Below are 13,173 nucleotides of genomic sequence, written 5' to 3'. Positions count from 1 at the left end.
TGGGTTTAAACTGCCAACCCAATGTTAACCCACTGTGCCACCAGGGATCCTTCATCCCTTGTCCAGGAGAGGGTAAAAGAGGAACAAACCTTCAAGGGAGAAGGGCGGAAAGCAGGACCCTACCCAGAGAAGCAGTGATGCCTGAGATGGAGGCAGAGACGATGACGTGGAGAGATGGAGCAGCTGGGGACTTTAGACCCAGAGAGGGAGAGAGGCTGTGTGCTGATGACCGGGGGACAGACTTGTATACGCTTTGGTTGGATGATGATGCAGGGAGGGGAATTGTAACCATGGCAATGAAACGATATATGACAGTATGAATGTAAAACTATTGTTCTCCCATGTAAACTATCACATAATTCACAATAAAACATTTTTGAAAAAAGAGAGAGAGAAACAAACCTAATCTCACTGCCATCCAGTTGATTGATTCTGACTCATAGCAACTTTATAGGACAGGGTAGGGCTTCCAAGACAGTAAACTCTGTGGGAATAGACAGCCTCCTCTTTCTCCTGGGAGTAGCTGGTGTATTTGAAAAGCCGACCTTGTGGTGAGCAGCCCAATGTTATCCCACTGTGCCACCTGACCTCTTACACTGTTGTTGTTAAGTGCCATCGAGTCACTCCTGACTCATAGTAACCCTGTATAGGGTTTCCAAGGAGCAGCTGGTGAGTTTGAACTGCCGACTTTGTGGTTTAAACTGACCTTGCGCGCCAGTGCTTTAGCCCACAGGACCACAGCAGAACTCAATCTCTTACACTATGTGCATAAAATAATGTTATCATATATGGAAATTTTTCATTGATAAAATTAAGATATGTTTTGAAAAGAAAAGTGGGGGTCTAGAGTGGCAGAAAACAGATCTGTGACTGGTTGAGTCCAGAGGAGAGGGAAGCATGGACTTCCAGGGGGCACAAGGGAACTTCTGATGGATGGCGGTGGTCTGTATCTTCATTGAGAAAGTGGTTTCCATGGTGTATATACACTGTTAAAGTCATCAAATTGCATGCATCTCGTGTACATCATGATAGCTCAGTGATGAGAGAGTGAGGAAAGAGAGGCCCCCAGTGGAATTCAGGGGTTTCTCTGATGGCATACACTTAGGACAGCATCCCTTCCTCATACATTCAGGCTCTATGGTCCTTCAATCTCTCTGGTCTGGCCACCTCCCTCATAGAGCCCAATGTTCCTGGAGACTGTCCCAGCTTGGCATTGTTCTCTCTCCCCAGGACTCCAACCTGTCCTTACACACAGACAACCCTGACCTCACACCCTGCTTCCAGAACTCTCTGCTGGCCTGGGCCCCCTGCATCTATCTGTGGGCTGCCCTGCCCTGCTACCTACTCTACCTGCGACACCACTGTCGCGGCTACATCGTTCTCTCCCGCCTCTGCAGGCTCAAGACGGTAAGAGACTCAGGGCTCTCCTGCAAGTGGGACTAGGACTTCTCTATTTAACGAGTCCCTCACCCACTACCCTCATAAGCAAGACTGGGTGTCCCGGGCTTCTCAGCCTCATCGCCCTGTAGCTGTGCCCCCTTCAGCTGGGTGTGCAGCCCACTGGGGATACTCTTGCTTGGGGACGTTCAACCTAGTTCTCCAGCAAGGTTCTCCTCACCCAGCAATGCCCCTCCTAGTCTAAAGAGCCAGAGTCCGGTGCCTGGTGGTGGGTTCTGGAACCAAGGTCCCTCCCCAGCTGGGGCTCTTCCAGCCTCTGGGGAGGAGCTTCACCGTGTGCCCTGTCCACAGGCCCTTGGCGTCCTACTGTGGTGTGTCTCCTGGGCTGACCTCTTCTACTCCTTCCATGGCCTGGCCCATGGCTGGGCTCCGGCCCCCATCTTTTTTGTCACCCCCTTGGTGGTGGGGGTCACCATGGTGAGTGTGGGGCCTGGGAAGCTGTGGGGGTTGGGATGCAGGGGCTGGGGGGTGCATAGACTCTGAGGTGAATGGTTGGACACCTTGGGAATTGACGGAGGAGCATAGGGGGCTCCTGACATATCAAGCCACATGGGATCAGGGAGAGCAGAGGCTGATCCAGATGTGTGTGTTCTGCTGGACCTCCCCACCCTCCTGCACAGCTACTGGCCACTCTGCTGATCCAATATGAGCGGCTGCGGGGTGTTCAGTCTTCCGGGGTCCTCATCATCTTCTGGTTCCTGTGTGTGCTCTGTGCCATCATCCCCTTCCGATCCAAGATCCTTTCAGCCATGGCAGAGGTAAGGGCTTGGGACCAGGGAGTCCCGGCCAGGTCCAGTCCTGTCTGGGGGATGACCTCAGAGCTCGAAGTCACTGCTAGGTCCCAGCCTTCTCCCCTCTGCCCCTCAGTCCTTTTCAGGGGGTTGTTCCGGATCATCACATTTCTGCAGGGAGACAGGCTCAAGCAAGGGAGGAGGGCAGAGGTGTAACATGGGAATGGGCCAACCCCACTGCTCTGTTGTACCATGTCCATGGGTATCATTCAGTGTCTGTGTGATGACTGCATCCATGAATGGTCTGGCTTACCCAGAAACCCCGGGGTCGCATTCTCCCCATGTCTTCTCACCTCCCTCCACTCTTGGCCTTTCTCTTGATCTTCACCAGAGAATGGTCCCCATGGTGGTGGTAGGAGGAGGTTTGGAGCATTGGGGGGCCGGGGCTGTCAATCTAGTTCCTCCCCATTTCTCCATCTCAGGGGCGGGACAGTAAAGTAGCTAAGAGCACACGCTCTAAACTACCCATGTACTCCCTGCATGGCTTCAACAAAGTGCTTTATCTTTTTGAGTCTTGGTTTGCTTAACTGCAAAATGGGTATCAGAGAGTAACTACCTTGGGGGTGGTTGCACAACACAGTAAATATTATGAATGTGATGGAAATGTATATTTCAATATGACTAACTAACATGGAAATTTTTTCTTAAAAGAGTACTTACCTTGCAGGTTGTTTTCAGGTTTTGACAAGATTACATTCTTAGAGTGCTTGGCACGGTGCCCTGCACAGGGCAAGTCCTCACTGACAGCAGACCCCATTATGCCCTCTCCTCACCTAGTGTGTGACCCAGGGACCCCCAGTGCTGCCTCTGCCCCAGGAGAAACCTGACACCTTAAAGCTTTCTGGGGCCAGAAGCTGCCAGAGGCTCCCTGGGACCCTTGCTGCTCACCTACACTCTCCCTTCCAGGGCAGGCTCTCAGACCCCTTCCGCTTCACCACCTTCTACATCTACTTTGCCCTGGTACTCTCTGCCCTCATCCTGTCCTGCTTCAGAGAGAAACCTCCACTTTTCTCCCCGAAGAACATCGACCCTGTGAGTTTGCCGTGGAAGCCCCAGGCACAGTGTGTTAGGTCCAAGTGATATACATGTGGTTCCAAAGCCTCCTTACGCTAGCCCAACCCTTACCAGCAACTCCCATCCCTTTCACATCCTTGAGGTGGGGCGGAAGGAGAGATGTGCCTAGAAGAGATGCCACTTCCATAGTCTGTCCACTGGGCTGGGAGTGGGAAGGAGGAAGAAGAGGGTGGTGGACACTCCTGGTCCCCCCCCAACACATACACTTTTCTTGCCTTCTAGAACCCCTGCCCAGAAGCTAGTGCTGGCTTCCTCTCCCGCCTGACTTTTTGGTGGTTCACCAAGTGAGCAGTGACTCTTCCCCCAGCCTGGGAGGGAGGAGGGCAGACAGACCAGAAGTTGAGGGGCTTGATGAGTTGGTCCAGGAGAGGATGGGAAAACATGTCCATTTGGGCTTAAGGGCTGAGTGCAAGTCCTGGCCCAGCTCCCATCCCAGGCTGCAGGCCAGTCCAACATCTGGCAGGTCGGGCAGGGTGGGCTGGGGACAGACCAGGGGGCAGGAAGGAGGAGGTAACTAGGCCCCCGGGTTCTTCATTCTCGGGAGAGCTTGCAGCTCTCATCTTCTTGGCGGCCCCTCAGAGTGACTGAGCAGGATAATTGTCTCTGTGACCTGGTGACAGCTCATTAACCACACAATACTGAAAAGCACCTGAGGCTCAGCTCAATCCACTGGCCTCGGCTGGCCTCCACCCCAGCCCAGCCAGCAGGGATTCAATTACGGGTCCTGGGGAGCAGACATCTGGGGAGGAGAGCCAGAGGCAGGAAGCTGTAGGAGAAGAGCTCTGAGTGACATGCAGCCTGCTCACTATGGAAACAAAGGGCAAACACCCTCCCCCCATGGTCAGAGCACTCTAGGGGACCCTCCATTCTGGAGACCCATTGGTCATTTAGGGGTCTGGACATGGGTTCCCAGCTCCTGGTGGCTAGATACTGACCCTCTGTGGGACTCCACCCTCCCCCATCTTCCCACCCCAGGATGATCATGGTCGGGTACCGGCGCCCCCTGGAGGATCGGGACCTCTGGTCCCTAAATGAGGAGGATCGTTCCCAGACGATGGTGCAGCAGCTGCTGGAGGCATGGAAGAAACAGCAAACGCAGTGAGCCTCCCTGCCTCACCCCCACCATGTCATCAGGCCCCCTCCGTCCCAGCTCCTTTCTTCACTGATGGGGAAATGAAGGCTGTTAGACCTGGTGTGATCACATGGTGACTCTGGCAGCCCCAGGATCATTGTGGAGTCCTGATGGTACAAAGGTTCTAACTAAAAAGCCAGTGGTTTGAACTCACCAGAAACTCCATGGGAGCAAAGACCTGCTGATTTGCTCCCATAAAGATTGCAGCCTAGGAAACCCTCTGGGTTAGTTCTCTGTTCTATAGGGTTGCTCTGAGTCAGAATTCACTAGACACAACAACATCAGAACCATGAGCTGGGAACCTTGGACCAGGGTGGGGCTGGTTCTCCTTGGCTCTCCTGAAGGCAGAAGAATGACTGTCACTTTTTGAGCACTTACTCCATCCCAGGAGTGGCCCTAAGCATGTAGATTAACTCATTTACTCTCTCGATAGCCCTACAGTGTAGGTTCAGTTATCCCCATGTTACAGACAGTCAGCCCCTCTTCTGGCCAAGCATTTGGCCAAGAGAGCTGGGACTCAGAGTCCTCCTTCCCTTCCCACTCCTGTTCCCTCCCCTCCCACCCCAACCCACAAGTCTAGAAGTTCAATGTTTGTTCAACCCAGAGCCCTGAGCAGCTGCTGCTAGAAGAGTCAGGGATGTGGGCCTGGTTAGCAATCCTGGGCTCCTATGGCTCAGCACCTCTGGGAGACATACCAGCCCTCAGTCTGTTTGTTACACCCCCACTCTGTCCTCCCATGTCATCCCCACCCTCCTTCTCAGCTCTCTAGTGACTGAGCTCCAGCCATGCTTGCCTGTAGCTCTTCTTCCCCTCAGCATCCTTCCTGGAGCCAGCTAACCAAACCGCTGCTAACAAGTTGATCCCCACTCCTAGAGACTCTAGCGGACACACTAGAGCGGTCCCACAGGGCTTCTAAGATGGTCATCTTTATGGAAGCAGATTGCCACATTTTTCTCCCAGTGAGCAGCTGGTGGGTTTGAACCACTAACTTTTCTATTAGCCGCAGAGTGCTTTAACCACTGAGTCATGAAGTCTCCTCAGGGAGAGGGCCAGAGATGAGAAATTACTTGGTTTCATCATCCTCGGGTAAGAATTGGGGTACCCTTCCTATGCCCTCTAGCACCCGAGGACAGAATCACCCGGAAATTCTCAGTGGGAAGGTCATTCCTGTCCCCTCCCAGCTGAGAGTCAAGAAAGCAGTCACGCCCCGCCTCCACACACACACACACACACACACACCTATGCCAGCCCTGCCCTTGGGATGTGCCCATTCCTACCTGCTCTTCCTTCCTTCCCGAGCAGATGCACAGCTGAGGCAGCATTGAGAGAGAAAGTCTCCAGCGAGGATGAGGTGCTGGTGGGAAGTCGAGCCCAGCCCCTGAAGCCCTCCTTCCTGAAGGCCCTGATAGTCACCTTCGGTCCCAGCTACCTCATCAGCTCCTGCTTCAAACTGATCCAGGACCTGCTCTCGTTCATCAACCCACAGCTATTCAGGTAGCTGGGCAGGGGGGACAGGCAGCCTCAGCAGGAAGGCTGAGCCTAGAGGGAGAAACAAAAGGCAAGGCTAAGAGTCCCAACCCAGGCACTGAAGGATTCTCACTTGTGACAGGACCTTCAACCAGTCATGGCGCCCCTCTGAGCCTCAGTTTCCCCATGTTGCGGATGCATACTATGCACATTCCCCCTTTAAATCCTCCCAGTTGTCCTCCAGGGAGGTGCTCCTATTCATGTCACAGAAGAGGAAGGGGGGACTCAAAGAAGTGAAACCACTTGCCCAAGGACGGGCACGTGACTGGAAAAGATGGAGTTGGACCTGAGTTCAGGGCTCCCAACTCGAGTCACAGTCCATCTCACACCATCAGACAGTCATCTGTCACATGAGTGGCTGGGACTAGAAGGACCTTTCAGATGAGGGAGTGGCCAGGGGCCAGAGCCCCACCACCTTTCCGGTCCATTCCTCCATGAATGCATTCATTCCGCAAACATTTAAGGAAGGTAACAGGCATGGTGATAGATTGGTAGCCATGAGCTGAACATCTTGTGGGAGAAACCGACGTCTCCTATACGTGACATATGCTCCAGAGCCTGGAAAACCCTGGGAGAAGCTGGGAAGGGGCAGGACACATCAGCTAAAGAGGGTTACTGAGTTAGGAAGGCTGCCTTAACTAGGTGAAGGAGGAAAAGTACATCCAGGCACAGCCATCAAAGTGTTTCTGAATGCTGGAGGTAAGGGTGCCCAGAGGAAGGGGCAGACACAGGAAATGAGAGAGGGAGCGAGAAGAAGAATAGCTTTGATAAAGTCTAAGCCAGGGAGGAATGTTTGGCTTGCATTCCAGGAGGAGCTCCCTGTAAGCAGGGTGGGAAATGCAGGGCAAGAAGGCCATATGGAAGTAAGGCAACCAGGTCAGGTGAAAGCCCAGGCCAGGAATGAGATAAGATTCCAAGAGCCATTTGAGAGGTGAATGTGTGCCAAGGAGAAGGAAGAGTCACTGACTCACTGAAGGATGAAGAATCTTTTGGTGGGATGATTGACTCCAACCTCAAGGAGACTTGTTGGGGGTAAGGTGATGAGGGCATTAGTCTTGGCCACGTGCTGTGGACCATCCAAGGTGAGATTCTCAGAGAGCTGGAGATGGAAGCCAGGGTCCCACATTGGTGACAAAGCCCTCCTGGAGAGCATGTACTGAGCGAGACATCCCAAGATGGAGTGCTAGGGGATTCTGATAGAAAAGGGGTCAGCAGGGGGTGAACCCTCTGGAGAATGGGAGAATGTGGTGGCTTCTCAGCGGAAGGTGTGGCCTCCAGTGGGAAGAGGCAGCCAATCAAACAGGCCCCAGAGTTTAGTAGTGGCTTGTCAGAAGCAGAGTCTGAGAGCAAGGGTCTGCAGTGGAGACAGGGCCACCGCAGTCTAGAAACTCTGTAAAGGAGCTTGTATTTGTTTCCTAGGACTGTTGCAGAACTTACCACAAACTGGGAGGCTTAAAACAAAGATTTGTTTCCTCAAAGTTCTGGAGGGTAGAAGTCCAAAATCAAGGTGTCCGGCAGGGTTCGTTCCTCGTGAGAGCTCTGTTTCATGCCTCTCTCCTAGCTTCTAATTGTTGTTGGGTGCCATCAACTCGGTACTGACCCATAGCGACTTTATGCACAGCAGAACGAAACACTGCCCAATCCTAATAATTTTTAATAGTTGCTGGCAATCCTGGAAGTAAGTTCCTTGGTTTTTAGATGCATCGATCCATCTTCTCTCTCTTCCTCTATCTCTCTCTTTCTCTCTTTTCCTTCTCTGTGTATAAATCTCCCTCTCCTTTCTCTTCTAAGGACAATCATAATAAGATTGGCCTAGCCTAATCCAGAATAGCCTAATTTTAACTTGATTACATCTGCAAAGACCCTTTTCCAAATAAGGTCACATTCACAGGTACCAGGGGTTAGGAATTGGGGGATACAACTCAACCCACAACAGAAGGAGCAATCCGGCTATGGCTGGAGGACCTCATGGAGTTAAGAGGAAATTTATCCCAACTTGGTAGAGATCTTGTCATATCATTGAGTGGCCAATGGGAATGAAGATGTTGATGATCAGGAGAGAGAGGGGCAATGAAGGAACAGGCAGATGAGATCTGGGGTTCAGAGGTGGGAGGAAGCTGGGAAAGACAGAGGGACACCTCCTCTTTGTTGTTGTTAAGTGCCATCGAGTCAGTTCTGACTCATAGCAACCCTGTACAGGCTTTCCGAGGCTGTAAATCTTTACGGGAGCAGAAAGCCTAATCTTTCTCCCGTGGAACAGCTGGTAGTTTCAAACTGCTGACCTTGCAGTTCACAGCCTGATTCGTAACCACTACGCTACCAGAGCTCCTCTTTAGAGTGAGAGAAAAAAAGAGTGAGTTTGAAGGGAAGTTTGTGACTAGAGGGTGCTCTCAATAGTGGATAAGTGCAAAGACAGACCAGCTACTGAGAGCAGGGAGTGGGGACAGGCCCCCAGAGAAAGGAGGATGAATTATGACCCTGGAGAAGAGACACTGATGTTGGAGAGGATGGACTGCAAGGCGAAAGTCCATGTGATCATGCAGCAGCCTCTAGGACAAGGTATTGAGAAGTCCAATAATTGGACATATGGCATATCTTCCTGCACGTGATACAAGGAGGTGAGAATGACAGGCAGGCGAGCCTAGTGACGACAGTGATTGTCAGTGAGGTCCCTGATGGATAGGGAAGGTCAGGCTGAAGGGAAACAGGATGGAAGCGTCATGGTCTTGAGGCAGTACAAGGTAGCACCCCCCTGGCCTGGGCAGTAAGGGGTGTGGAGAGGAACAGCAGCCCCACCAGAGAGATTGTGAAAGAAGAGGGCTGACCTGAGGCTGAGAGAGAAAGGAGAGGGCGGCAGTGGAGGGAGCACGCCCCAATCTCATTCCTCTCTCCTCCCTTGCAGCATCTTGATCAAGTTTATTTCGAACCCCTCGGCGCCCAACTGGTGGGGCTTCCTGGTGGCGGGCCTGATGTTTGTGTGCGCTGTGATGCAGACCGTGATCGTGAGCCAGCACTACCGCCACATCTTTGTGAACGCCATAAGGCTGCGTTCAGCGATCATAGGCACCATCTACAGGAAGGTCAGCTGGACTAGGGGCAGGGGGCCCTGTAAAGTTGGGGAAGGCTCATCACCCTCCTGCCCATGCAGGCTCTGGTCATTACCAATTCAGTCAAGCGGGAGTCCACTGTGGGAGAAATCGTCAATCTCATGTCAGTGGATGCGCAGCGCTTCATGGATGTTGTCCCCTTCCTCAACCTGCTGTGGTCGGCACCGCTGCAGATCCTCCTGGCCATCTACTTCCTCTGGCAGGTGATTCTTGAACCCTGACCTCTGCACTTCTGCTGCAGAAGGGATGAGCAGCAGAGAGGGTCAGCAGGGAGTTTGTATAATGGGTACTAGAGTTTCCCTAGCATTGGTGGGGGAACAGGACTCCCAGAATGTTGGTGTCTGCCACTGAGTCTTTGAGTCTGTGCTGTTATCCTTCCCTCAGCTCCTGGGGGCTGGGGGGAGGCAGGGTGAGTGTGACTGGCTGTCGTTGTCTGTCTGTCTGTCTGTAGTCACTTTCCTGTGTGTCTGAATATCTTTCTGTCTGCTGTGTGTGCTTATCTGTTGCCCCTGTCGTCATTATCTGATGGACTGACTGCTTCTGCAAATGGTTCGTTCATTCTAGCTTTCTCTGCATGTTTGCTTTTTCTCTGTGTGTTTGGCTGATCCTTGTCTTTTGCTTCTTGCCCACCCCACATTGCAGATCCACAGCCCTGTCTGTCTGTCTGGTGGGTTCTGTCTTCCAACTCTGATTATCCTATCTGTCAACTGTGCCTCCTCAGAACCTGGGTCCCTCCATCCTGTCTGGAGTCGCTCTGATGGTCTTGCTGATCCCACTCAATGGAGCAGTGGCCATTAAGATGCGGGCCTTCCAGGTGGGTGTCAGCAGAGAAGCAGCTGGCCAAGTGCCTGGGGGAGGGTATTCATTTACCTGGGGTCTTCTCAATTACCTTGTTTTCTGAGTATGGATGGATACCAGATACATCTACAGCCTTAGCTCACTGAGAGGGTCCTGGGAGCATTCTCCTTTGCAGCTGAGGAACCAAGGGCCAGAAAAAATATGACAGTCCAGAACCAGGCCGAGTCGGGAATCAAACCTGTGTCTTTTGGTCTAATGAGAGCTTTTCCCACCTCACTGTGCTGCATATAAGTAATCAGTCATTTAGCCCTTTATCTGCAAACACTGAAGTCTTCAATAGCTCCCCACTGTACATGGAATAGATGATAAGCTCTCTAACACAGCTCACCAGACCCCTACTTACTTCTGAAGCCCTCACTAGGTGGGATATGGCCAAGTCTCAGCCACCTTGTGCCTCTGGGCTGTCCCACCCACTGTTCCCTCTCTCAGGAATGCTCTTCACTGCCGTTCCCCCTTCCCTGCCACACTCCTTCCCTTCCCTCACTTCTCAGCATGACTGTCCTGTGTGTTTCCCTCCCTCACAACATTATCCTCTCCAACATCCTGTTATTTCCCTTCAGAGCTTACATAATAATTTATAATTAGGCATGTATTCGGTTAATTATTTGCTTAATGCCTGCCTCCCCCATTAGAATGCCAGTTTCATCATGGCTGAAACCTTGTCAGAAATGCTCATCATTATATTCCTCATAAGGGGCTCTGGAGGCACTTAGGATAGGCACTGGACTCCTAACCACAAGGTCAGCAGTTCAAACCCACCAATCACTCCTCAGGAGAAAGATGAGACTTGCTGCTACCATAAAGATTTACAGCCTCTGAAACCCTGTACAGGGTCACGATGGGTCAGAATTGACTTCATGGTGTTCCTCATGCCTAACTTAGGGCCTAGCTGTTGTTGTTGTTGTTAGTTGTTAATGTTGCTGTTGTTGTTAGGTGCCATCGAGTCAGTACTGACTCATAGTGACCCTGTGCACAACAGAATGAAACACTGCCCGGTCCTGTGTCAACCTCACCATCACTGCTATGCCTGAGCCCATCACTGCTGCCTCTGTGCCAATCCATCTCTTTGGGGTTCTTCCTCTTTTTCTCATACCCTCTACTTTCTTAAACATGATATCCTTCTCCAGGGACTGGTCCCTCCTGAAGTATGTCCACAGTATGAGAGATGAAGTTTGGCCATCTGGCTTCCAAGGAGTACTCTGACTGTTCTTCTTCCAACACAGATCTGTTTGTTCTTTTGGCAGTCCATGGTACTTTTAATATTCTTCTCCGACACTATTATAACTTAAATGCTTCTCCGACACTATTATAACTTAAAAATCAGTTCTTCTACAGTCTTTCTTATTCACTGTCCAACTTTCACATGCATATGAGGTTACTGAAAATACCCTGGTTTAGATCCGGCACACCTTAGTCCTCAAACTGATATCTTTGCTCTTCAACGCTTTAAACAGGTCTTGTGCAGCAAGTTTGCATAATGCAATACATTGTTTGATTTCTTGACTGCAGCTTCTGTGAGTGTTGATGGTTGGTCCAAGCAAAATGAAGTCTTTGACAACCTGAATCTTTTCTCCACTTATATGGATGTTATTTATTGGTCGATTGGTGAGGATTTTTGTTTTCTTTACATTGAAATGCAACCCATACCAAAGGCTGTGGTCTTTGATCTTTGTCAGTAAGTATTTTAAGTCTTCTTCACTTTCAGCAAGCAAGGTTGTATCATCTGCATATTGCAGGTTGTTAATGAGTTCATCAATATTTTAGGTCCTCTTCACTTTCAGCAAGCAAGATTGTATCATCTGCATATATGGGTCTTTCTTCCATACTGTTGCCACATTCTTCTTCATATAATCCAGCTTCTCATATTTTTTGCTCAGCATACAGATTGAATAAGTATGGTGAAAGAATACAACCGTGGCACACACCTTCCTAATTTTAAGCTATTCAGTGTTTCCTTGTTCTGTTCAAACAACTGCCTCTTGGTGTATGTACAGGTTTCTCATGAACACAATTAAGTGTTCCGGAATACTCATACTTCGCAATGTTGTCCATAGCTTGGCATGATCCACACAATCAAAAGCCTTTGTGTAGTCAGTAAGGCACAGGTAAACATCTTTCTGGTATTCTCTGCTTTCAGCTAAGAACCATCTGATGTTAGCAATGCTATTCCTTGTTCCACATCCTCTTCTGAATCCAGCTTGAACTTCTGTCTCAATGTATGGCTGCAGCCATTTTTGGATTATCTTTAGTAAAATTTTACTCTCATGGGATATCAATGATATCATTCGATGATTTCCACATTTTGTTGGATCACCTCTCTTTGGAATGGGCACAAATACAGATCTCTTCCAGTCAGTTGGCCAGATAGTTGTCTTCCAAATTTCTTGGCATAGATGAGTGAGTGCCTCCAGTGCCACATCAATTTATTGAAAGATTTCAACGTATAGTCCATCAATTCCCGGTGCCTTGTTCTTTGCCAATGCCTTCAATGAACCTTGGATTTCTTCCTTCGGTATCATTAGCTCTTGATGATATGCTACCTCTTGAAATAGTTGAACATCAGCTGTTTCTTTTTGGTACCGTGACTCTGTGTATTCTTATCAACTTATTTTATGCTTTCTGCATCATTCAACATCTTGCCCATTGAATCCTTCCATATTTCAAGTCAAGGCTTAAATTTTTTCTTCAGTTCCCTCAGCCTGAAAAATGTTGAGCGTGTTCTTCCCCTTTGGTTATCTAACTCTAGGTCTTTGCACATTTCATGATAATATCTGACTTTGTCTTCTCAAGCTGACCTTTGACATTTTCTGTTCAGCTCTTGTACCTCCTCACTTCTTCCACTTGCTTTAGCATCTCTACGTTGGAGAGTAAGTTTCAGATTCTCTTCTGACATCCATTTGGCCTTTTCCTTCTTTCTTGTCTTCTTAATGACCTTTTGCTTTCTTCCTGTATGATGGTCTTGATGTCATCCCACAACTCTTCTGATCTACAATGTTTAGTGTCTAATCATCAAATTTGTTCTTCAGATGATCTCTAAATTCAGGTGGAATATATTCAGGGTCATATTTTGGCTCTCATGGACTGGTTTTCATTTTCTTCAGCTTCAGTCTGGACTTGCAATATAAAAGACAATACGAGAAGCTGGGTTCTATGAAGAAAAACGTGGCATCAGGATTGGAGGAAGACTCATTAACAACCTGCGATATGCAGATGATACAACCTTGAT

The 13,173-nt window shown here is 49.9% G+C and overlaps 1 protein-coding gene across 1 annotated transcript in view; it reads left to right on the top strand.

The window, feature by feature from the left end:
- ABCC3 (ATP-binding cassette, sub-family C (CFTR/MRP), member 3) overlaps window positions 1-13,173 on the top strand; it is a 58,191-nt gene that overhangs the window by 17,118 nt on the left and 27,900 nt on the right. The window contains exons 3-12 of the mRNA XM_006833646.1: window positions 1,231-1,407; window positions 1,750-1,875; window positions 2,079-2,216; window positions 3,156-3,281; window positions 3,546-3,607; window positions 4,299-4,421; window positions 5,755-5,949; window positions 8,885-9,062; window positions 9,131-9,292; window positions 9,811-9,903. Of these exons, the coding sequence (XP_006833709.1) occupies window positions 1,231-1,407; window positions 1,750-1,875; window positions 2,079-2,216; window positions 3,156-3,281; window positions 3,546-3,607; window positions 4,299-4,421; window positions 5,755-5,949; window positions 8,885-9,062; window positions 9,131-9,292; window positions 9,811-9,903 (1,380 nt within the window). The remainder of the gene's footprint in view (window positions 1-1,230; window positions 1,408-1,749; window positions 1,876-2,078; window positions 2,217-3,155; window positions 3,282-3,545; window positions 3,608-4,298; window positions 4,422-5,754; window positions 5,950-8,884; window positions 9,063-9,130; window positions 9,293-9,810; window positions 9,904-13,173) is intronic.

Source organism: Chrysochloris asiatica, unplaced genomic scaffold (assembly GCF_000296735.1).
Source record: "Chrysochloris asiatica unplaced genomic scaffold, ChrAsi1.0 scaffold00007, whole genome shotgun sequence".
NCBI classification, from domain to species: Eukaryota; Metazoa; Chordata; class Mammalia; order Afrosoricida; family Chrysochloridae; genus Chrysochloris; species Chrysochloris asiatica.
The sequence above is the reverse complement of the archived record's forward strand: the minus strand, read 5'-3'. Positions and strand labels throughout refer to the sequence as shown.